This window comes from Eublepharis macularius, chromosome 14 (assembly GCF_028583425.1).
Source record: "Eublepharis macularius isolate TG4126 chromosome 14, MPM_Emac_v1.0, whole genome shotgun sequence".
In the NCBI taxonomy this organism is placed as follows: Eukaryota; Metazoa; Chordata; class Lepidosauria; order Squamata; family Eublepharidae; genus Eublepharis; species Eublepharis macularius.
In genome coordinates this window covers 49,262,416-49,286,534 of record NC_072803.1, presented here as the reverse complement: position 1 = coordinate 49,286,534, position 24,119 = coordinate 49,262,416, and the positions used below count along the sequence as shown (strand labels likewise).

The following is a 24,119-nucleotide window of genomic DNA, read 5'->3' as shown; positions in this document are numbered from 1 at the left end:
AGATTTCTTATCCAGGTATAAATATTTTAAATAAAACACCCAATCTCTCTTAGCCCTAAATTAACCCATCCATAAAACTGCAAGATTAAGAACTATCTTACAGGGCTATTATAAGAATGAACACAATAAAGCACATGAGAGCAATAATAGGGCTAAGGTAATGGGACAATGCAACTACTAATCTTTGATTGCAAGCACATTTACAGTAAAAAATTATTTATCTGCCATTGGATACAGATAAAATTGTAATATCTAAAGTTATGCAATCTGCGGCTGGTGCCGCTCATTTGTTTTCAGTTTGTACTGAATGAGATGCTGAATTGCAGTAGTGATGAACTGATTTGAATGATTCATTGTTTTGCTCTGTGCAGTGACTTTTTAAACACTGTAGGCAGTATAGTTACATACAATACACTTATACTGATCATCCATATCAGACTGTCAGGCTTGGGTGGGGAAATCCTAGAAAGTGCCTCATGCTCAGCCCTTGCCACGGCTGGCCTGCTGGATTGGCATCTTTTTCTCTGTGCAGACCATCTGTTTGGACAATAGAGCCAGCCCAGCCTCCAGCCCTGATGAGATCCTGGCTTCTTCTCTGACGCCTGCCAGTGAATCAGCTAATTGGCATCAGTTGTGGCAGTGGAAGTGGACATCTGCCCAAGGCCACTTTACAAGCCTCATGTAAAAGAGGCGGCTCACTTCACAAGGGGGCCAAACAGCTTCTCTATGCTTCTTGCAGCAGCACCTCAGCTGCTTTTCTGCTAGCCTGCTGAGCAAAGAGCACAGGAGCAAAGAGAACAGTCCACCTGATACACCGTGTGGCATCTGTGAAGATGGCACAAGGGCTGTTCATATTCTGCAATTTTGTATGGATACAAACAAGTGATGGAAACTGGTACAGAATTCCCGAGAACATCAGTTTTCATGGTAAAAATAAAAAACAGGTATTTCCGCCTTATAACCATGAACATGGCCTTGAGAGTATGTGGGAAATGTCTTTAGATATTCCAGAAGTCAAGTGAGATTGATAAAGATATCCAGTGCTCTGGTATGAGGCATCTGATGGTGCCCTAGATACCTCCTCCCCCCACCCCCACTTAGAACTAACAGAATAAGTTATGTGAAATATAATTCTTAATATGTATAATTCATATAGGTCACAGAGTCCAACTTTTCCTGTAACTTTTAATAAATTAACCCATTAGATTAATTGACTAAAAACTGTTTGACTGACAAGGACCATTACCCTATTAATCAGTCAAAAATATTAAAATGCCATTTTTAATATAAATGCTGATAATGATAGTTGTCACTAAAGATGGGCACAAACCGGGAAAATTCCGAACCATGTGGCTGCCTAGGAAGCTGATCGATCGGCGCCAGGCTGTCTGCAGTGATGAAACAAAACATAAACCAAACAAATCGGGCTAAAATTTGTCACGGTTCGTGAGAAATGAGCTCCCATGAACCAGCCCAGTTTGTAACAAACTTCAGTTTGTGTTTTAGTTCATGCCCGCCTCTAGTTGTCACCTTAGAAAAGGTATTCTCCTTCACTACGACACAGAAGGGAACACTCTTCTAAAATACATGTGATGCTGGGAGTTCCATTAATGTATCCTCCCAGCATTGGTCTTCAAAAACAACAACAACACACGCACACACACATCAGTGCAGAGAGGTGATTTCGATCAAGACTGTGGTGAGGCAGGGTTAAGCCTGTTGTAACATATATGTACATTGTATAAAAACAAAGAAAATTTTTTCCTTCAAACTATTATTACCTGATCATGTATGTTCTAAGTCAATTGACTCATCAAGTCTGCATAAACTGAAGCCAAAAGTATTCTTTCATCAGACCAAGCACGCAGAATCTTAGAAGAAGCATTCCATTCGGTGCATGAGTGAATGGAGCATACCTCTTCTAAGACAGTCAACAAATAGATCACATATAGCCCTGCACAAAGGTATATTCTGTACTGTACACAGAAAGCTGAAAATCCACCTTGAGTTCCTGCAAGGTGGAAAGGCAGCTAATAAATGTTTTGAATGAATGAATTAATGAATGAAAGCTTAAAACTTAAAGCTTAATCACATCAACCAGGGAGGACAGGTTGCTTCTAGAAGATAGAAATTTCCCTAGAACAGATGAAGGCAGAAGGCCCATGTAATATGGGGTAACTTCCCCATCCAACAACATCTTGAGCAATGAGAGTAGCAATGTTTTTGGGTCCTTGGCTGCTAGACAGAACAGGAGGTGACCAAATACACCTGCCTCGGGGTTTCCCTATGAAGAGAACCAGTGGGGTGTGGAAGAGTCAATACACAACTGTGTCACAAGTTCCTTGGGATGAAAACACAACCACTAACCACTAAGACTGCTTACAGAAAACCATGATTGCCCAGACAGAATTTAAACACACATATTCAAATCTCTTCTTACCCCAAAGTCAAAACAGTTGAACGAGGAGTGAAAATAATTCCTTGGTCCCAGGCCATACATCTTCAGAGACATCTCCGTAAGGAATAGGCCAAGGAAAACAAACTCTGCAAAATCTAGAAGAAAGCAGAAGAGTCTGAATCATTTGTAAGTAATTCCATAAGTATTTTTAATAATATAGAGAAGCTTCTCCTCAAAATGAACATCCTATCGGTGGGAAGAAACCTTCAGGGCCATGGGAAAGCATAGCCTACTTCATGTAGATGAACACAGGGGCATGCTTAGAACACTCTTATTTTTGTATCCAGGAAGACTGTTCAACACATACATGCACATTGAAGGAAAGCTCTGTTCCAGCTGTTGTATTAAGCTCATTTTTTCCATAAAGCCTTTGGGACAACCCCTTAATCCTCATCCCCTACTAAAATTAGGGCTACCAATCTCAAATTGGGGCCTGGTGTTCTCCTGCAATTACAACTGATCTCCAGACTATTTCTCTAGAGAAAAGGGCAAATTCAGAGGGACAAGACATCCCCATTTCAGTGGCAAGACATTCTCACAGAACTCCCTTCTCTCCCCAAACCCCACCTTCCACTAGGGTTGCCAGGTTCCCCTTACCCTCCCAGCACTCACTATTCCTTGAGTCCTCATATCCACACACACTCCCAGGAGCAGCACAATGACTTCACTCCCAGGAAGTGATGTCATTGCACAGGGGTTGAGAGCTCGCATGCACTTCTCAGCAGGTCAATTTGGGCCTCAAATGGGGGCCAGTCTGGGGGCCAAATCAGCCCGCTGCAAAGCACAGGAGTGCTCTTGGGGCAGTGCGATGACATCACTCTTGGGAGTGATACCCAGGAGGCCTGTCCCCCCACCTTTTCCCCCACTGGCCATGTGAGTGGTGCCAGGGGGCAGAGGGTGGGAGTGAGAGATCCCCCACCAGGGGACCTGGGAACCTTACCCTCCACAGGCACTGCCCCCAAATCTCCAGGAATTTTCCAACATTAAACCTAAGGACATGAAACTGAATAAAACACGTATTTTTCCTGTTTACCATCTACTCCATTCCTATGTAGACGCCACTCGATCTCTAATTTTAGATTGTAAACACTTGGTGCAGGGATTTGTCTTCTTGCATTCTATTTACGTATGTATGTATGTATGTTATGTATGTATGTTATGTACGTATGTATGTATGTATGTATGTATGTCATTTATAGTCCGTCTTTCTCACCGAGACTCAAGGCAGTTTACATAGTGTGAAATTCGTACCATCAGTATCAAGGACATTTCCATACAGTATCAAGGACATAAATAATGTCATAGGATTTTACAAAGATATAGCATTAGCAAGGATCCAGTACAAAGTTGAAGAATTGCTGAAACAGAACATAGTCAGTTCTAGATAACATGAAGCACAGGTAGTATATAGGAGTATATATTCAAAGCAACAAGTAATATGCAAGGCATCATAGCCTCTGAGACCCCCTCCCAACAATACTTCCCTCCTGTTTGAGTAAAACACCTCTTTGAATCATTTGGTTTTGCATTGTTTGTGGAAAGCCAGGGGAGCGGGCACTCTCTTGACCTCCTCAGGCAGGCCATTCCCCAGGGTAGAGGCCACTACAGAGAAAGCCTGTGTACAGGCTGCTGTTGATTTTGGCTGTGTGCAGCCTGGCACCTGCAAGAGACCCTGTTCAGATGAGCAAAGCTGCCATGGAGGGACACAGTGACAGAGGCAGTCCCATAGGTATGCTGGGCCAAGGCCATGAAGAGCTTTGTAAGTAATAACAATACTTTGAATTGAGCATGGTAACTGATAGCCTATAGGTAGCCAATGGAATGACTGTAGGATGGGACTGTAGGATGTTCACGCTCCTGCTCACTCCTGCTAACAGTTAAGCTGCAGCGTTTTACACTAACTAGTTAACTAACTAGTTAACTAATATGGGAGACCAATGTATAGTGCATTACAAGAGTCAAGTTTTGATGTTACCATAGCATGGATCCAGGTGGCCAAGTCGGCTATGTCAGGGTAAGAAGTCATCTTCCAGGCTAAAGTGAGATTGTAGTTAAGCATTTTTTGCAGCTGCCTTAACTTGTTTTTCTAGTAGTAGTGCTAGATCAAGTAAAACTCCTAGGCTCTTAACAGAGTCTGCAAGGGTCAGACGAATTCGATCGAAAGTGGGGAGTACAATGTCTTTCAAGATCTACGCCTTCCCAACAAGCATCACTTCAGTCTTGTCTGGGTTCAATTTCAATGTGTTATTTTTCAGCCATTTCACCATGGCTGTCAGGCAGTGATCTAGGTTTTCTACTGCATCCTGTGGGGATCTGGATAGCGAGATATAGAGTTGGATGTCATCTGCATATTGATGACATCCCACTCCATAGGTGCAAATGAGGTCTCCTAAAGGTTTCATGTAGAGGCTGAATAACATGGGTGATAAGACTGCGCCCTGCGGAACCCCACAAGATAATTCCCATTCTGGAGGTAGCGGATCTCCGATGGCAACCCTTTGAGACCATTCCATGAGAAACAATTCTATAAAGTACAATGCACATTCATGATGAAGTGTTATTAATAACAGTTATCATTTTCTAGTCTATAATATCTTCTAAAATTAATTATATATTTTTTAACATTTTTACTGGCGTTATATATGCCAAGACACACAGATGCAACACCTATTGCTATTCATGGATAGCATTTGTTAGGGAACTTCTCCAGGAAGGTCTGGCACATCTGCAGCATTATATACTTGATAATACATATACCCAAAAAAATTGCATTCTGGGCATATTTGTATTGCTCCCCCTTGATCAGACGGCTCCAAGTTCACCTCTGTATTTATAACAACTCTCACACTAGAGAAGATGCTAAAATTTGGTACACACAAAGTCTCAAGGAGGAAGGATATTTGTATCACTATGAAATGTGACCCTTAATGGCTGAAGTACTTTTGTTGTATTGCTGCTGCCAGGCAAAGAGTGCTGCTATTTTTATATGATGTTTTAATGTTTTAATATGGAACATTTTAAAATGATTTTAAGGTTGTTATCTGCCCTGAGCCCGCTTGTGGGGAGAGCGGAATACAAATATGATATGATATAAATAAATAAATAAATCCTCCCAGAAAGATGAATCTCAGATACTGTCAACAACACTCTGATTTCTACAAACATTTAGAGACATTTGTAAGCCTCTCCCTAGACATTGAGAGCTAGTTTGGTGTAGTAGTTAAGAGTGTGGGACTCTAATCTGCAGAACCGGGTTTGATTCCCCACTCCTCCATTTGAAGCCGGCTGGGTGACCTTGGGTCAGTCACAGCTTCTAGGAGCTCTCTCAGCCCCACCTACCTCACAGATGATTACTGTTGCGGGGATAATAATGACATACTTTGTAAACCGCTCTGAGTGGGGGTGAAGTTGTCCTGAGGGGAGGTATATAAATCAAATGTTGTTGTTGTTGTTGTTGTTGTTGTTGTTGTTGTTGTTGTTCTTATTGGGTGCAATGCTTGTACCAAAAATGGTTAATGCACTACCACCACTCCCTGAAATTTGGTCTTCATGTAGTTAGGGATCCTAGACCCAGGTGAGGGATCCCCTATTCCCACCCTCCACCATTCACATGGCTGGGAGGGAAGGAGGAGGAACAGGATCCTGTGCCTCGCAGAGAGCCAATTTGGGCCCCAAACAGGCTGAATTGGGCCCATTTGGGGCCCAAACTGGCCCACGGAGAAGCAGGCACATGTACTCAGGCCTGCGCAATGCTGTCATTTCCCAGGAGTGACATTATTGCGCTGCCCAAAGAGCATTTCCATGCTTTGCAGCAGGCTGATTTGGGCCCCAAATGGGCCTAACTGGGCCCATCTGGGGTCCAAATCAGCCCACTGTAAAGCACGCATCCACTCCCAGACCTGAGCAATGATGTCACTATTCAGGAGTGATGTCATCGTGCAGGCCTAGGAGTGAGGGCAAAGAAAAGGTGAATGTCAGGTCCCGTCCCTCACACATCAAGAGGCTAAGGGAACATGGCAACCCTACACATAATCCAAGACACTTTGATAACTAGACCAATCTGAAGGACGGAGGTGGTATTTGTACATTGTCCCACAAAACAGGACACTCAAAGTGTGTTCCCAGATGGTCAAAATACTGAAGGTCATTCAGAAAACTGAAATTTGGTACAGCTAAAAACTCTTTCATTACTACTTCTCACAGAAAATGAAGTATGGCTCATATATCTTACTTCCAAAACTTGGGACATGTTCTATTAGCATTCCAACAAACTAAGGAGTACATGGAATTGTTGAGCTTCAAAAATTTCATTGCCTCTCTCAATAGATATGACTGTGATTTAGGGAAAGGCCCTGTACTTATAGAGGTATACTACAAACCATGTTCTAGTAAATGACACTATTTATGAGCTAGAGAATAAAACAGATCAGATATGGAAGCTGCTCACTTCAAGAAATTCACCAAGCAAATCTATACCGAGTTACTCCAGTCTAAACCCAGTGAATTTAATTTGGGGGGGGGGGGATCAACTGGCTTAGATAAGTTTATCTTGATGTACTGTACAATGAACTTCACTGTACAATGAATGTCAATTTAAGTACAGCGCAGAACAATAGTATTACAAAGCAGAATCAGGGCTTTTTTTGAGATGGAATACCCTGGAACGGCATCCCAGCACCTCTTTAAAATACCCACTTCCCCTCCCGGCAGATGCCCAGTCTTGGCCATTTTGAGCCCCTTTCTGCAATTTTGGGCCCAATTCAGACCCAAAACGGCCAGGATAGGCCACTGCTAGGCCACAGCCAGGTTTGTGCCACTGCTAGGCCAAGGAGTGCTTTTCTGCATGGCAGCAGCATGTTGCAGGCAGATCCAGGCCATATTGGCTCAATTTGGGCCTGAAATGGCCTGGATATGGCCACTGCTGGGCACGGAAGTACTCCCCCATGGCGGAGTGGCCCGTTCTGTGCTGGTTCAGGCCTGGTCCAGGCCAAATTTAGCCTTATCTGGGCCAAATCAGCCCCCCCCATGGAGCGCAGGAGCACTCCCAGGGCAGCCACGGCGTGCGTGATGACATCACTTCCCAGAAGTGACATCATCATGCAATCCTGGGAGTGCATGTATTGAGAGGCGCATTACCTCCTTCCAGTTGTTGTTCCGGGTGAGAGTTCCACCACCTCTTTCCCCAGAAAAAAAGCCCAGAATCACATCAAAGCAAGCAGAAAGGGATTTACATAGGACCATAGAAGTCAATAAACATTGACATATGGTCATTTGCCAATCTGCATTTGCCAACCTCTGGGCCAAACTAGACATTACAGCAATGTCAATGCCATTTTAGAGATTAATTCAGCCACTTAAAAATGCTAGAAGAGCCCAATCTTGATCCCACAGCAGGACCAGACAATCTTGTCCCTGCCCCCCTTCCCGCCCGCCATGCACCTTTTCAAGTGCTGGAAAGGAAGAGGAAATCTAAGCAGTCCAACGAGGAATGTGTATAACAGAAATAAGCTGAAATTACTCAAAAAACTTGCTGGTTCAGCTCATTAAAGCAGCTTCTGGAACGTTGAACCAAATCTGGGAAACTAAAATGAAACGAGTCCTTTCCACTAAATAGTTGTAGCGGCCCCCAGAGCCTTGTTTCCCCACCCCACAGCTGAAAAATCAGTGCGCATTTCTGCATGTGCAGCAAACACATGCACAATAGACCAAAACAAAAAAACCAAATAGATCCATTCCAAGCCAGTACTGGCCAACTCCGAACAAACTAGTAATGAAAAAGGATTATTCCAGAACCCCTTGGAACTGAAACTGATATAGAAACTTTCTTGGTGCACACCTCTAAGTCCAACTGGTATTGAAACTGGACAGGAATGGAACTCAGACTGACTGCGGAAATGTTGCAGGCCTAACGGAGCAATTATTGTGATATGCTAAGCTATTACTCTCCCCAGCCACAAAATGTAGCAGCTTCTAATTGGTATTTGAACTTGCTAAATAGGGATAAGAGCTGAGAAAAAAATGTTATAATTTAGATCCAGTATTTGAGAGGAGGACCTTTACCATGATCACTGGCTTTTGGGTAGGACATTATCCGTTTGGAATTCAAATCAACATTTTTTTCAAGTTCTAGAATTTCTGGGTAATTATTTTCAGTAGGGGACTAATTCAAGTGTCTGGAGATGCGGCTTTTAAAGATAATGGCATCATATCTGCACAGAACATAGTCCTCTATCTAATCTGAAGACCTTTTAAGTTTCAAGCAAAATGGACAAAGATTTTAAAGACCCCCAAAATCAGGTGCTTTTTGGTGCATGAGCTCTTCTCTCCACTGATTCCCGTTAGAGGAGAAATGGCACCGGATACTGGCATGTAAAAAAACGTCCTGTCTGTGTTCATTTTTTAAATGTAATCTTACAGTGACTGACAAAAACGTTTACCGTGATTCCTTATTGCGGTGTGTTGTTTCCTTTCACAAAGTATGGAAGGCTTCCTTTGCAGAAACTACTCCCACACCCCATCTCTGCAATCTTTGAAAACAGTTCAATTTTTTTAAAAAAACAGAGCTTGTGTGTGTGTGATTGCATGTGATAAATCAAACATCCGATTGCTCTATTACTCAATAGAGCACGTGTAAGTGCAATCGCGTGGAGAACACGTGAAATTCATCACGTCTGTTTCGGCTCTATGATACATGTCTTCATGCTGGGAATCCACTGTAGGGGTACCTTAATTAGTAATTAATTAGTAGGAAGAAACTCCTGGAAGAAGAGATGGCAGGGAAGGTCTCAGGTATGGGAGTCTGAGGTGTAAGCTACGTGATGTTTGTTCACAAGTTGTCGCTACCACTTTGATCAGAGTCACACATCAGCTCCAAGAATGTCACTTTAAAAGCCACAGAAGCTGATGTTGCTGAGAAGGGGCAGCATGGGTGGAGGAGAGGGGTCTTGCTTCCTCTCCAGCCTTTTTCCTAATCCTAAAGAATCCCCAGTGGGAAGTTATTTGCATAAATTCGGAGCTGCCGAGCACTCTCAGCTCTACAGAGACTCCTCCAGGGAAATTCCTTCTCTGGGACCTGTCTGCAAAGGTGATTGGCTGGGAGCACTCACCTCCTGATTCCTTGCAAAAATCCAATTGGAAGGGACAAGTGCCACTGCCTGGGAAATTTGGAGGCTCAAAGAAAAACGAGGAGTCTACTGATGCTAATAGTAAGCACCCGAACATGAAAAACAACACAGATATTTCTGGGGATGTTTTTTGTAATGCTTAAGAATCCTGGATTTATGTTACTATTCCAGAAAATCATGGTAATGACCTGAAACAGCAATATTTTTGTATATTTTCAGCTTTCAGCACACCCTTCCTACAGGGCCGGATCTAGGGTTGCCGGTGCCCAGGGCAACCCAAGTCTGGCCCCCTGCGCGTGCGCATGGTGTGCGCACTCCTGGCACTGCGTGATGATGTCACTTCTGTGACATCATCACGCAGGAGTGGAGCATGCCACCAGCGGAGCGGAGGCAGCGCGGGTAGCTGAGAGGCCGCCCGTGCCATTCATCTGCCCCGCTGAGGGGCGGCTGGCTTGCCATGTGCTCCCTGTCCTGCAGGGCAGTTGAATGGCGTGGGTGGCTGCTCAGCCCTCCATGCCACTCGCCTGCCTTGCTGAGGGGGCGGCCGGCTTGCCACATGCTCCCTGTCCTGTGGGGCAGGCGAATGGTGTGGGCGGCTGCTCAGCTGCCCACGTTGCCGCCGGCACAATCTGGGTGGCTGGCAGCTGCACCTGGCACCCCTCTTTGGCAGCGCAATATAATGCTAGTAAACAAAAACACCCTTACACAATGAACAGCATAGAGAAATCCAAAGAGACATGAAGGATTTCAAATAATCTACTGGATCCAGTGCCAGAATACAATATGGAATCTCTCCTGTCCTCAATCTCAGCAGCTCAGTCACGTGATGCAGCTCATATGCCACGCCCCTGGGCAGAGAGGTCAATATGCCCCTTCAGAGCTGGTGAGCCTAGCAGCTAGAGCCATAACAGACAGGTCTGGTCATACAAACAGACTGCATCAGTAATTCCTTTGTGGACATCAGGTGTCCTGAGCATCAGCATTGGCTGACATTAGCGGAAGGGTTCTGCAGAGCCAAGCAAACAAGGATGGGTGCCCCCAAAACCACACATCAACACTCAGCAACAATGACTCCCCTTTCCCCCACACTCTCCAGATGACTAATCAAAATTAGGATTTTTCCTGACACGGCCCTGCCCATATAATTGAAAAATGCAATTCTGGGTTGTTTGGCTCCCCCTAGATTTAATTTAATCTACCATCAACAGAAAACATTTCATAATACAATGGGATGAGAAGAAGAGTGAGGGGAGCTTGCTACCAAAAGTTTAATTCAATTTAACAATTTGTGCTCCTGGCAAAGGCCAGGCTGATCCATTTCTGCCCAATACATTTGAATTAGGCAGTTAACAGCTCCTTTTTGTCAATCACTGACAGATTAATTCCATTTTCATGCTGTCACAAAGTCTGAGGTCATTAAGAGTGGGTACTGCAGAGGCAGCTCTAAATTTTCACTCCCCCTCCAACACACACACATACACTGGAGATTCTTGCGTGTCAAACGAGAACCAGTGCCATCCAATCCTCAGCGACCTCAACCCAGAAATCACACCAAAAATATTCAACAGACATAAGTAAGTATGCTTGTTTTGAAGCTTTCCCTGCTTTGCATATTGATATCCACAGGGAGACATGCTGTAACTTCAAAGGCGAACACATTCAAGAAACTAATTGCATAATGTAGAATGCTACATAGAATGCTATGGGCAACGTTCTTAACTGAATGACTGGGCCACACTCGACAATGTTTTTATCCTACACTTCCTCCACAGAGCTCAGAATGGCTCAAAAGGTCCTTCCCTCCTCCAGCTCATCCACGTAATCCCCTTCTGAGGTATGTTAGGCTAACAAAGTCTCACCCATTTAGCTTCATTGCTGAGTGGAGATTTGAATTTGAACCCAGCTCTCTCTAAACATAGTCCAGCATACACTACTTCAAAACACCCTGTTCACCATGGCTGCAGTACTTCAGATGTGCTACGGCAGAGGTCTTCAAACTGGACTATGAGGAACCCCAAGATTCTTCAGAAATTTACTGGAACTCAAAAGATAACTTGCCTACCATTACTGACCTTGCCCTGCTGTGGGCCATGGAAGAACAATATTAGATGCATTGTTTTAAAGTTCTCTATACAACAAAGGTTCTTCCTATGACTACGTACCACAATGAACCTAGACTTGCAGTAAAGAGCCCCAACCGGCAGGCCCATTTTTCATCACAATAAGGTGAAGTAGCCAGTGGAGAAAGCAGGGAGATTAGCCGAGAGAGTTCACTGCACAATCTTAAAATTTTAAGTCTAGGCTGGGGGCACGATGGGTTGTGTATTTTTGTTTTAATTAGCAGTCACATGTATTTTGTGTTGTGAGCCACTTTGAGTTCCTATTGCAGGAGAAAAAAAATGGGATAAAAATATTTAAATAAATAAATACATTAGAATTTTCTGGCAGTGATTCTGCAAAGTCTGCATAGAATTATACAACCTTTGAAGAAGGGATAACCATGGCTGCTTAGTAGCATAAAAATACATATTGGATACAAATCTGCACCCAATTTTTTATACATAAACCATCAGGTAGCGTTGCATTGTCATTAACACAAGCTCCCCTGAAGCACTCTGGCAATGTTAGAAATACTTTCTCTATTCTATACAATGTTTCAGCATGCTTTGCAAAATTTGGAGTTTAATTTGGTGCAGCTGTACAGTACAGTTCTCTTATGGTGGTTACTGGTAGTACAAGGGGCAGCTGTCTGCTACCAATTAGTGTATGCCCTGGAGAAGCACATTTCACTAGGACTGGTGAGCAAGGAACTTAGCATTTGGGAGACCTGCTTTGGATCTCCTTCAGAGAAGATTCAATCATAGGTCAGGAAGCGCATATAAAATAGAGGGTAAATGTCCAATGTGTTTTATGAGCTAGAGGATTACAATATATTGATGCACCCTACTTTCACATAATTAATGTAACCTGATATCAACCTTCAGCTAATGTACATTTTCCAGAAATTTTTTTCCGAAAATTGTTACCAGCAATTAAAAAGCTATGAGATATCCCTTGAAACATCTTGATACAAAGCATAAGAACTGAAACACATATTTATTATAAGGGCTGCAATATTTGATAAATCAGCTTCATGATTTAGAACTCTTTTGCTCAATTAAAAAGGTGCCCCAGTTTAATTGCCCAGCAGTTTTCTTTCTAAATTTTAACTATTTTCAATACAAGTACTTTAAAAATGCAGGTAGCTGACACTAGCTTAGAAGATGCATCCCTTCTTATCTCTCTCTAACAAGAGGGAATGCCAGTTCCACCAATATCTTAGAAGAGGCATTCTCACGCGTTCTTTTTGCAACACCACTTCCAAAAATGGTGGCTGCTATAATGTGACATCTAAAAAAAAAGCAGTGTTTCTATAACCAGAACGAATGTTTTTTTCAAGGCAATTGTGGCAATCTTAGCAGCTTTTTTGTGACAGACATCCTTCAGTGGCTTCAGGCAATTATGACCCAGTCTTTATTTCAATGGATATACTAATGTATGTTCATTATTGTGAGGAATGATGAATTATTTGTAAATGTGACAAGAGGCACAGGAGGCACAATTACTAAAGAACAAATGTGTTTGTTTATTTACTTTCTTAGCCGAGTTGAACACCCATGTTTAAAATGAGCTTCCGGTTGAACATTACCACAACAGCATAGTTTCACAACTCTCTTCTGAGGAAAATCATTTATTTTTCAGAGAATTACTGTTACAAGTGGGCTTAATACAAAATAAACCAAATCCCCTTAAAGCTTAAATGCACTCTCAAGTCTGACTGACAACCGTTCCATTTTAAAAGTGTATGACATATTCAAGTTCTTCAAATCAGCCAGATTCCACAGTCACAGCAATACAAAGGTCTCCAGTCTACTTCCCCTGGAAGACAGACTCACTCTTAATTATGATCACTTTTCCTCAATAACCTTAATCAAATAACCAGTCCACTCTACCTGAGCCAGACTTCACAACCTACGAACCCATTCAATAGCCTGCCTTTCTCTTCAAGAACCGCCCAAGTTATGCACTCACAGTTTTTCCCCTCCCACTTAGCATTCTAACATTTTCCTCCTCCTGACTGGATGTTGCTATGGATCTGCACATTCAAAACTTGGTGACAGGGGACTGGTTCTGGACTTGAAGAAAGGCAAGACAGCCATATGTCCATCACAGCAAGCTTATGCAGAATTGATTAATACAATAAAATGTATAAGATTAAGTGACTAGGATGGTTTTAAACTGGAAGACAGTCAGCATGGTTTATAATTATTATTATTATGGTAATGGCAAAGACCAGTTAAGTAGTCAATGTCATCATTACAATTGTGTTTCTGGAAGAAGGGCTTGTCTGTTACAGGGACACCTGACGTGTGGAGGGCATCCCAAAAGCGCTGCCAAGGGAGACAAGGCTGGGCCTCAAGTTCCACTTGTGGTATGGATGCTTTATGGGCCAAACTACATGTGACGAATGACACAGGTTAGACACTTGTCAGCTTCCCTCAAGTTTTGATGGGAAATGTAGGCAGCTTGGCAGAATGTTGTACAAGTGACAGTTGAAAAGTCTATTGGACAACAATCGGAGAGCCAAGCTGCAAGACCAGGATGCCTACATTTCCCATCAAAACTTGAGGGAAGCTGACAAGTGTCCAACCTGTGTCATTCGTCACTTGTAGCTTGACCCTATGTTGATTGCAGTTATGCAGCATTCTCCCTGTCCTGAGATGTGGACGGCAGCCCATTATCTCTTAGCTTTACCACTGCTTTATGATTAGGTGGCCCCAGGAGCTTAACTGAGGTTGTAATTCTTTGCCTCCGCCCTACTTCTAATGCCTTGGCATTTTTTCCCTTTCCATGATTATCTCTACAGATATGAGAGCCAGAAATGCTGGCCATATGTGCCTTTCAGTCACAATTGAGCAGCAACCACCATCTGTATAAATCTGTTATTCAGGAAAGCTTATGCCTTACATGGCGAATGGGAATTATAGCAGATATGGACCATATACATGTACATATTCATTTTTGAATGCCCACAGACACATGCCTGAGAATCCTGATTTGCGCAGCAAGATTAAAGTCCAGTAGCATCTTAAAGAACAGTAAGATTTCCAGGTTCTAAGCTTTTGAGAGTAAAGCTCCCTTCATCAGATATCTCTCAAAAATTTATACCCTGGAAATCTTGTTGATCTTTATGGTGCTACTGGACTTGAATCTTGCTATTCTACTGCAGACCAACACAGCTACCCCCCTGAAACTGACTTTCCTAGAGATATGTACTGTACATGGGTATTTAAAGATGTTTATGTATATGTGTATATCATCTACTGAACTGTGAGAAATACTACTATATATGCAAGCAATCATGCTAACAATATTACATGCTGCAGCATCAGAGATGAGAGGATCAAATCTGTTGCTAGTGGGAATAGCAGAAATTATCGAATCAGCCTGGGAGCAAAAGAGTCATTGATCCTCCCACTTTGCTTCGGTGTAGGCCTCATCTTAAGTTCACCTGTTTAGGAAGCATGGCTTTTGGGTCGGAGCCAGCCTTCCAGGCACTGCCTCTCTGTTTCCAGGAATTAAACAGGAGACCATTTTCTGTTCCATGAAAGAAGAATGCTATGCTAGCAGCCTCGGTCATTACTAGTTTTAAATCAATCTTCATTGAAATAAAAGCACACATAAATGAACCGAGTGCTTTTCCTATCTCTGTTAAAGGCATCACATAAGGAGCTTTATGTCGAACTAAAGACAAAAAATAATGTTCTTGGAGAGGACACAATGGCACACCAGCTGTAGGGACACAAAACAAAAACATTCCCAATTCATTTTACAGAGAGCCCGCAGGTCCTTGTTTCAAAGCTCTTTAAATAGTCGGAAGCATCAAGCTGAGAAAGTGAATTGGAGCATTTGAACAAACAAAAAGCCAAAATGTAAAGGGGGGGGGAGGGAATCAATGCAGACCTCACGCAAAGTTAATTTGTAACGTAATTAAGCTTTCCCAAGAGGGACAGGCATGATTGAATTAAAGGAACCCAAATCACGCTTCGGGGATTGCTGGTCCTCTGCAGACTCCACTCCCTTCCCTGCTGAAGTTCACACATCTCGTCCAAAGTCCAATTACAACCAGCACCTGCCACGAAGCAATCTCATTAGAGGCAGCTGCACGTCTCTTGCACTACCCCCCAAGTAGCTTTGTTGCACACGGCTGTTACAGCTGCCTGGAAAAAGTTCTCACCTATTTGTCATTATAGTGCTAGACAAAACCCCTGGAAATTACATGGCACAACTTCTCATGCCTTTATCTACATTACATTGTCTCAGCAATCTTTAAAATAGCCCTACAAGGTAAGCCAGTCAGACTCTACCAATTATTTGCCATTGGTACGGGTGGCGCCTTGAATTCTGCCATTCTCCTGGGCAGCTAGGAGGACAAGGCCTCCTTGACTGTTTAAACAGCTGCCTCGGGGGCCAGTTTGGATGTATTTTTAAATAAATAATTAGCCATTCCTTTGGAGACTGCTGAAGAGTGTGAATTAACATTAAATATCTTTCTTTTGATAAGTCGCATTGAGATCTTTTTTTAAGCTGAAAAGTGACTAACATATGAAATGAAAAGAAAGAGAATCCCTGTACTTCAGATGATGACACTGAGCAAGTGGCCAAGCTGGCCGACTCAGATATTATGCAAGTTAGGTCAGGATCCCCACCCTGTGTCTTTTGTAATAGTCGCACAGATTGTCTTCAGTTTCTGGGTGAACTGTGTGTGATTCAGATGGTGACTGTGGCATGCCTGGAGAACAGTCTTTAGCATTCCCCCCTACACTGTTTTTCTAACCTGAAATGGTCTGGGAGAGACACTATTTGGTCTGTTGTAGAAACTCACAAGTGGGTTTCTCCAGCAGGCTAAACAGTGCACCCCAGCCCAGAACTGTTGCAGTTTGGGAAAATGGTGCAGGAGTGAAGGATGAAGCCCCTTCTCCATGCATGCCACAGTTGGGATCCAAATTGGGAACCACGCACCCAGAAATGGAGAAGAACCCACAACTCCGCTGTGACTGTCAGCACAAGGTAGCGATCTATCAATTGGTCCTTACTTACATCCACTTTGAGGGCACGGAGAGAGGACTGAAGAACCACCAAGCAGGAGATCCTCCAGCCCTTGGAAGCCAAAATCGGGTTTATGGAATGAGTTTGACGGTCGTTCCACACCTTCTGTTCTGAGGCCCAAGGAACACTATCCACATACATCTTAACCTCATCCATTTTTTTCCAGCTAAACCTTCCTGCCCACTTGCTGGATCCCTCAAGAAATCACTCCCAGGCACAGCTCTAGCCAATGAGTCTTCAGCCCTTCCTAGAGGACTGATTCACCCCACCTAAACTTTTAAGAGGGGGAGATGTTTTGAACCATGATAGATCGCATTTACAGAATGAAAACTTTTTTTAAGGTAAAACAATTTCCAGTTAAAAAATAATGCTCAAAAGTGTTAATGCTCAATTGGATATGTCCAGCATTCTGCCCACCTTATATTTCTCCTGGTTCAGGGCAGATTATTTAAGATCACCGTCACACTTACGTAACAACAACAACAAGCTGGAAGCATAGCAAGGTGTTTAAAAGGATATAACAGGACAATTAAAGAAGTCATTCTTTAGGGGGTTTTTTATGTGCTTTGGAAGAAATAATGACTTTTTACAAAAAAAAACCCCTCTGTGATCAGCAGTAATCCTCAACTCATGAGCATCCTCACAGCATTAAACAGGCATTTGTAAACTTCCTGTACTACCTTGTCTCTTCAAATGTCTCACTACTGCTGAAGTACCTTCAGTTTTTATCCCTTTTTGTAATAAAGCAGGCCTTCTTCCTCTATGTAGCCGATGTAATTTTTCAACAGTTTTGTAATTAACAAGAATATTCTTTCTGACACCAGCTGGGAGATGGATATCAGCTCATAAAGTTCTCTTTCTAAACACTCTGCTGAAAGCATCTCTGCACAAGCAAATTCCAGAAAGCGAGTCTGAGAATTACACTAATGGCTCCTTCTGCTAAAGAGGAAGGGGAGAAAGACTGATGGCGAAATGGAAAGGAATTTTTTTTAAGCAGATGCTATCCAACTGTCTTGCCCCACAGCCTACTTATCTCCAACCTTTCATTCTGAAAAGGAACAGAGAACCCCACAAAAGTATTAGAAATTCCAGACTCCAGGTTTTTTTTCATTTTTCAAAAGAGGAAAGCATCTATACAGGGCCTCAGTTTAGATTGGGGTCATAGTACAGAGGTTTAATCATTACAAAATAGTAAAGAGTCCAGTAACACCTTTAAGACCAACCAACTTTATTGTAGCGTAAGCCTTCAAGAGCCACAGCTCTCTTCATCAGATGCATGCATGCATCTGACGAAGAAAGCTGTGGTTCTCGAAAACTTATGCTACAATAAAGTTGGTTGGTCTTAAAGGTGTTATTGGACTCTTTACTATTTTGTAACGATTAAACCTCTGTACTATGACTATTAAAGGTGCTACTGACTCTACTATTTTGCAACTACAGACTAACATGGCTGACTTCTTTTAATCTTTACAGATTCTCTCAGTTTTGCCAATTGAAACTGATTGCTGTCCATGTTGTTGTTAGCCCTGGAAAGCAGGAAAAAGGGACAAACACAGGATGCATGTCTTGTTCCTTCCGGGGCTAACAGTATTGCAGCAGATGACTTTGGTCTGCAAAAATAAAAGCAGGGAAGGGTTAAACCTAGAGATGGGCAAGAACCAAAATACAAACCAAAGTTCAGCACAAGCTGGGCTGGCCCATGGTTCGTGAACCGGCAGTTCATCAGAGCCCATTTCTGAAGAACCACCACGAACTTTAGGATGGTTTGTTTGGTTCATTTTTCAGTTCGTCACTGCAAACAGCCTGGCACTGATCAATCAGTTTATTAGGCAATGGGGGATGGGCTTTCTGCAGACCTTCTGCTGACCCTGAAGTGACCTTCTGCTGACCCCAAAGTGACATTTTCATGAACCAAACGAACCAGTTTGTGAACTGGGGCAGGTTCGTGAAAGTTCGTGGTTCGTGAAATGTGATGAACCACACAATTCGTTTTTTCCCCAGTTCGTGCCCATCTCTAGTTAAACCCCTTCTGCCCTGCATCACTGATCGAACTGAGAGTCTGTGTGGCAGTTATTGCTCTTTATAAAGTGCAAGGAGATCCAATTGTAGATATTTCTGTATCTTGTCCAGTTAAGTCCATACATAATTTCAATTTACCCCCATGGGTGGAGAAGCCATTTTAAGTCACAAAACAAGAATGGAAATGTTTGGTTCTTGTGCTGTTTTTCCCCCCTGCAATTCTGTGAACTTTGCTCCATCACAGTAAGACTCATACCTAACTTTAATAACACAGTCCTCCCTCAAAGTCTTTCCCCTTCCTTCCCTTCAGCTTTCACAGAGCATGGAATCCAAGAACATAACCACAGACTGGAACGGTCAGCTCGAACAAAAAATCTCCCCCTTAATCTGCGATGGTAATTAATTTGCACTGTTCCATACCAACCCAACCTACAGTCCCAAAGTTTTAACTGCTAAGTCGGAAGCACATATTTTAACCGCAGTGCTAATGTTTCAAGAACTGCATCTCCCATTCATGTTCCTTCTGGGAGACACTTCAGAGAGCTTCCCACACTTTCTGTTTAACTTCAGGCTGAGAGGATCAGACTGTCCCAAATCAATTGCTTTCTGCTTCTCTACCAAAGACATGAAAATAGCTCAGTCTTTACTAGCTGTTTGCTTCTGGGAATAATTCAAGGTGCTTGTTAAACTGAGCCATAAAAGACCAGGATACTTAAACACTACCAAGATCTTCTAGAGAGGCCCTTCGCTATGAACTATACATTTAGAAGCAAGGTGCTTGCCTACCAGAGAAAGGACTTCTCCTGGATGGGCTGTATCTCTACAAGTTCCTCTCTCCCCTCAAATGTCTACTTGACACAGCCAATCTAGTCAGGCTCTTAGATGCCTAATATAGAGATGGGGGGTGGCGTTTCTATGCACGTGTTGTATTGTTTCTGGGCTTTGCTCACTTTATAGCATTATCAGCATGCTGGGATTATTTATTTATTTATGCCTTTTATCACTGAGACACAAGGCGAATTACAGTGTGAGATTAGTACAGTCAATATCAAAGACATTGCCACAAATGCCATTATTGCTTTTTAGTGAACAAAACAAAAGTGTAAATAAATGAATATATAGGTGAGCACGTGGGTCAGGTATACTGTTTGTAAAGTTAACTGTGGTAATTTATGAACAGTCAAATATTGGCTATGAAAACTGTTTATAAGTTTATCAAAAGAATTTATTTGTATAGCTTAATGAATTTGAGCTTGAATTCCTGTGCATAACAGCCTGTTTCCAAAACTTTGTCACATTTTGGCACAGTCTGGCAAAGAAAACAGAATCAAGGAAGGGTCTGCTCAGACTAGAGCCCTTTACCACCCAATATTCTTGCAAAATACAAACTCCCTCTCCACAGATAACTCACTCATCATAACCAAAGGCATGCTGCTAGTAATAATGTAAAAGATTACAAGTAAAGAATAACGGAACATGTTCCCTAGAGATTAGAGAGGGGTGAGATGTGTAAAATGTCACTTAAGAGGGAACAGAAATAGCAGCAGTAGTAGCAGCTGAGACTGAAAAAGGCTTAGTCAGAGAAATTTCGTCTCCCCCCCTCACACAAACACTTCATCCAAATCTTCCTTGCTATTGTCAAAAACACAGAAGGAAAGATCGGGGCGGGGGAGGGGGGAATGCAAAAAAAAGCCCATCCCTTCCAATGTTTTCTATTTTCCCAATAAAACATGGGCAGGGGGGATGTAGGTATTTTTTCCTTTTGCAATAAGTGAAATGCCTTTTAAGAGGAGGCTTTGTACTCTCAATATATTTTATGTTCATTAGGAAGATTTTTATGTAAAACAGCCTACAGAATTGGATAGAGGCAATTACTGAAACGACTGTAGGCATACATAAACATATTTTCAGGATATGTTTATTGTTTAAATGTGACTAGTTTTGTCCACAAATAATACGGCATGCCATTTATATGTTGATAATAAGCTACTGAAGTGGTCTAAGCAGTGTTGTTAAGTGGAACTCAATATTAACAGTGCCCTCCTAAGCAGAGTTACACCATTCTGACCCCAATGAAGTCAATGGGTGTCAGAGACCCGCATCGACTGGGCGCATTACCCACTGACGATCCTTCGTCCTCCTCCGAGGAGCTGGGAGCAGGGCCGGATCGAGGGGGGCAGGGGGGTAGTCTGCCCCCAGCACCACCAGGGAGGGGGCGCCAGGAGCAGCAGCCAGAGGGCGCAGGCAGCAGCGCGGGCAGCCTCACAGCCCTCCGCACTGCCTTTTGCCTGCCCCGCAGGACAGGGGGAGGTCGGCTTGCTGCGCACCCCTGTCCTGCAGGGCAGGCAAAAGGCAGCGCAGGGGTTTGCGGGGCCACCCGCACCATTCGCCTGCCCCGCAGGACAGGGGGCGGGTGGCCGCCCCCTGTCCTGCAGGGCAGGCAAATGGCACGGGTGGCCACGCTGCCTTTTGCCTGCCCTGCAGGGCAGGGGTTGCGCAGCAAGCCGGCCGCCCCGTCCTGCGGGGCAGGTGAAAGCAGTGCAGGGGGCTGCAAGGCCACCCACGCCATTCACCTGCAAGGAGGCGAATGGCGTGGGCAGCTTCCCAGCCACGCACGCTGCCTCCGCCATTCCGCCCTGCATGATGACATCACCGAAGTGATGTCATCATGCAGCGCGGCAAGCACGCTGTGCGCGTGCGCAAGGTGGTCAGCCTAGGGTTGCCCCGGGCACAGGCAACCCTAGATCCGGCAGTGGCTGGGAGAACCCGTGGGAAACCCACCCGCAGCCGCTGAAGAGCCGTCCGGAGACCAGCAACCCGGCCCCTCAGTGCAACCCAATCCCACAGCGCAACCCGGCTCCTCAGTGCAACCCGGTCCCTCAGTGCAAGAGGAGGGGGCACGCAGGGAGGAGGAGCAACCAGCGCCTCAGACAGCCAAGCCTTGCGAGCCAGCAGCAAGGCGGAAGGCTCGGGTAGAAGAGGCGGTTTGGGAGCGACGGAAGAGTGTGCGCCTGCAAGCGCAGCGACGGGAGGAGCTGGACACCAAGGACGAGGCGGGGCAATCAAGTGAAGGAGAAGCACCTGAGCCTCGTTCCCTTATGCCACACTGAGCTTATAAGGGAGACGCTGGGCAAAGCCCAGTGTGGGAGCAATGTCGTTCACCACTCCTTGCGCCCAGCAGCTCGGCTCCTGGAAGCTTCACCCCTGCCTTGTAACCTGCCCTCGCTCAGATAGACCTCCTGTGTCCTGACCTCGGCTTCACCCTCGACTACCTCTTGCCTGTCTCTGCGTGCAACTGACGACTCAGCTTTCAGACCTCGGCTCAGCTTTCTGACTTTCCTCTGCTCACTCCCCTGACAGACAGACTGCTTGGCTCTCGACCCCAGTGTGTTTTGGACTCTCGCTTTCTGCCCCCCACTGAGCCCAGCGCCCACCCAAGCGGGAACCCCAGCCCTGACCGTAACAATGGGCTCAGAAGGGTGTAAATATGCTTACAGAGCCACTGTCAATCTGCTGATAGTCCTTACTGGGACTAAGACCAAGTAATAAACACCTTTTTTTGTACTGCAAAATTTATCATATATTTATTTCCAAACGTGTCTTGACGCTACAGATCAAAAAAATCTGCACAATGGCCTGAGTACAGAAAGTGAATTCCCAGTTCTGCAGGAAAATTACCAAACTGAACAAAGAGAGGAGAGCATTAAAAAGCAGAAAACCAAATAAGCCATGAATGCACAGGTGCAAATATCATAGCTTCAAAAACAAAAGTCAACCAAGATCTCAGAAGATCACAGTTGGCATTATGGAGTAGCCAAGGACACAAGGCAGTATTAGCAGGGTTAGAGAGCTGGAGATAAAGGACAGAAGGAGGGTGGGGGTGAGCAAGAAGAGAAGCAGCATAGGTCAGTGGGGGTGGGAGTGGGATTGCCCCTTTCCCTCTTTGAGGTTTCACATGTCTCCCTTCTATGGTTTCTTAGATTTTTAGGTTATTTATTGATTTTAACTATTTCTATGCTGCCTCTTTAAAGTCATGGTTGAGATGGCTTACAATTAAAAACCATAGTCCAAAACACAAACTATTAAAATGTATAAGAAGCATAAAAACTATCTATAAAACAAAGCGTGCTGCTGAAAAAAACTGGTAAGATAAATCTCTAATTAAAAGCCTGGGTATAAAGATGTGCTTTAGCCTAGAGCCTAAAAGAAAGTAAAGTAGGTGCCTGGTGAGCCTCAAGGTGGAGGGCATTACAAAGACTCGATGGCACCACAGAAAATGCCCTTTCTCTGGTGGTCACCTGCCAAACCTCTGAAGGCAGAGACACAGAGAGGAGGACTCAAGAGGCAGATCTTAACTGGTGGGCATGACAGTATGGGAGGAAATGGTCCTTCAGGTATCTAACCCCAAACCATGTATGGCCTTAAAGATAAGAACCAGCAATTTGAATTGGGCCCAGGAACAGATGTGTAGCCAGTGCAGATCTTTCAGCAGATTTTCATGTTTTTATTTTTTCCTACGACCCACACATCCACACCCTGCTGATCTTTCCTTATCCATTCTCCCATTCTGGGCTATTCAGGGATCTGATAAGCCCCACCTTTCCCAGCCATTGCAGGTCATCAAGCATCTTTTTTTCCTTTAGTGACACCCAGGAAGGATTTAATCAAACCTTTCCCAGTTTTATTGTCTCACCTCTGGAGACAGCCATTAAGTTACTGTTTTGGAGCAGAAGATGCCATCCTGCCCCAGGGTACGTTTCACAGTATAATTGGGTTACCCTTCACCACAGTTTTGAGTGTGTGTTCTGAACCCACACATGCACCCTCAGACTGCACGTCTGAGCCCCCTTCTCCTGGCCATGAAGCGCTGGTCCCTCAAAGCTCTCTCTCATAGACGTCCCCTGCCTTCCAGACTGGTAAATATTACCTGACCCTGCACTCCTTTCCATTTCCCTCTCTACTTTCTAGTAGCTTTGTGTGTATATTGTGTGCTTTTTCCTGTGTGTTTGCTTTTGCTACCTCTTCATAAAAAAAAAAATCCTGTTGAGTATCCACCTGTTTATTAATGTGTTCTCTAGAGGAATGTATACATTGGTGGAAGATCTCACATGTACCCCCTCTCGCTGCCTCTCCTTGCATACTAATTCCCCCAGCTCACAAGGAGACCATCCATTTGGGTAACACCAAGAAATAGAGGGCAGCAACACTTTGTAGGTCTCTTTCTTACTTGTGTTTGGCATCTATAATTTTAAATTTCAGAAATAGACTGAGTAGTGTGATTTTATTTGGTAACAAAATGGTTAATTTTTTTGTTTGTCACTGTTTGCTCTGGCAGCAAAGAAAATATAACTGAAAGCTGTATCTGAAGA

General features: G+C 43.9%; 1 protein-coding gene across 1 annotated transcript in view; it reads right to left on the bottom strand.

Moving 5' to 3' along the window:
* The window catches only part of CACNA1B (calcium voltage-gated channel subunit alpha1 B), a 443,389-nt gene that overhangs the window by 180,955 nt on the left and 238,315 nt on the right, over positions 1 to 24,119 (bottom strand). Inside the window, exon 12 of the mRNA XM_054997363.1 lies at positions 2,441 to 2,553. Within this exon, the coding sequence (XP_054853338.1) occupies positions 2,441 to 2,553 (113 nt within the window). The remainder of the gene's footprint in view (positions 1 to 2,440; positions 2,554 to 24,119) is intronic.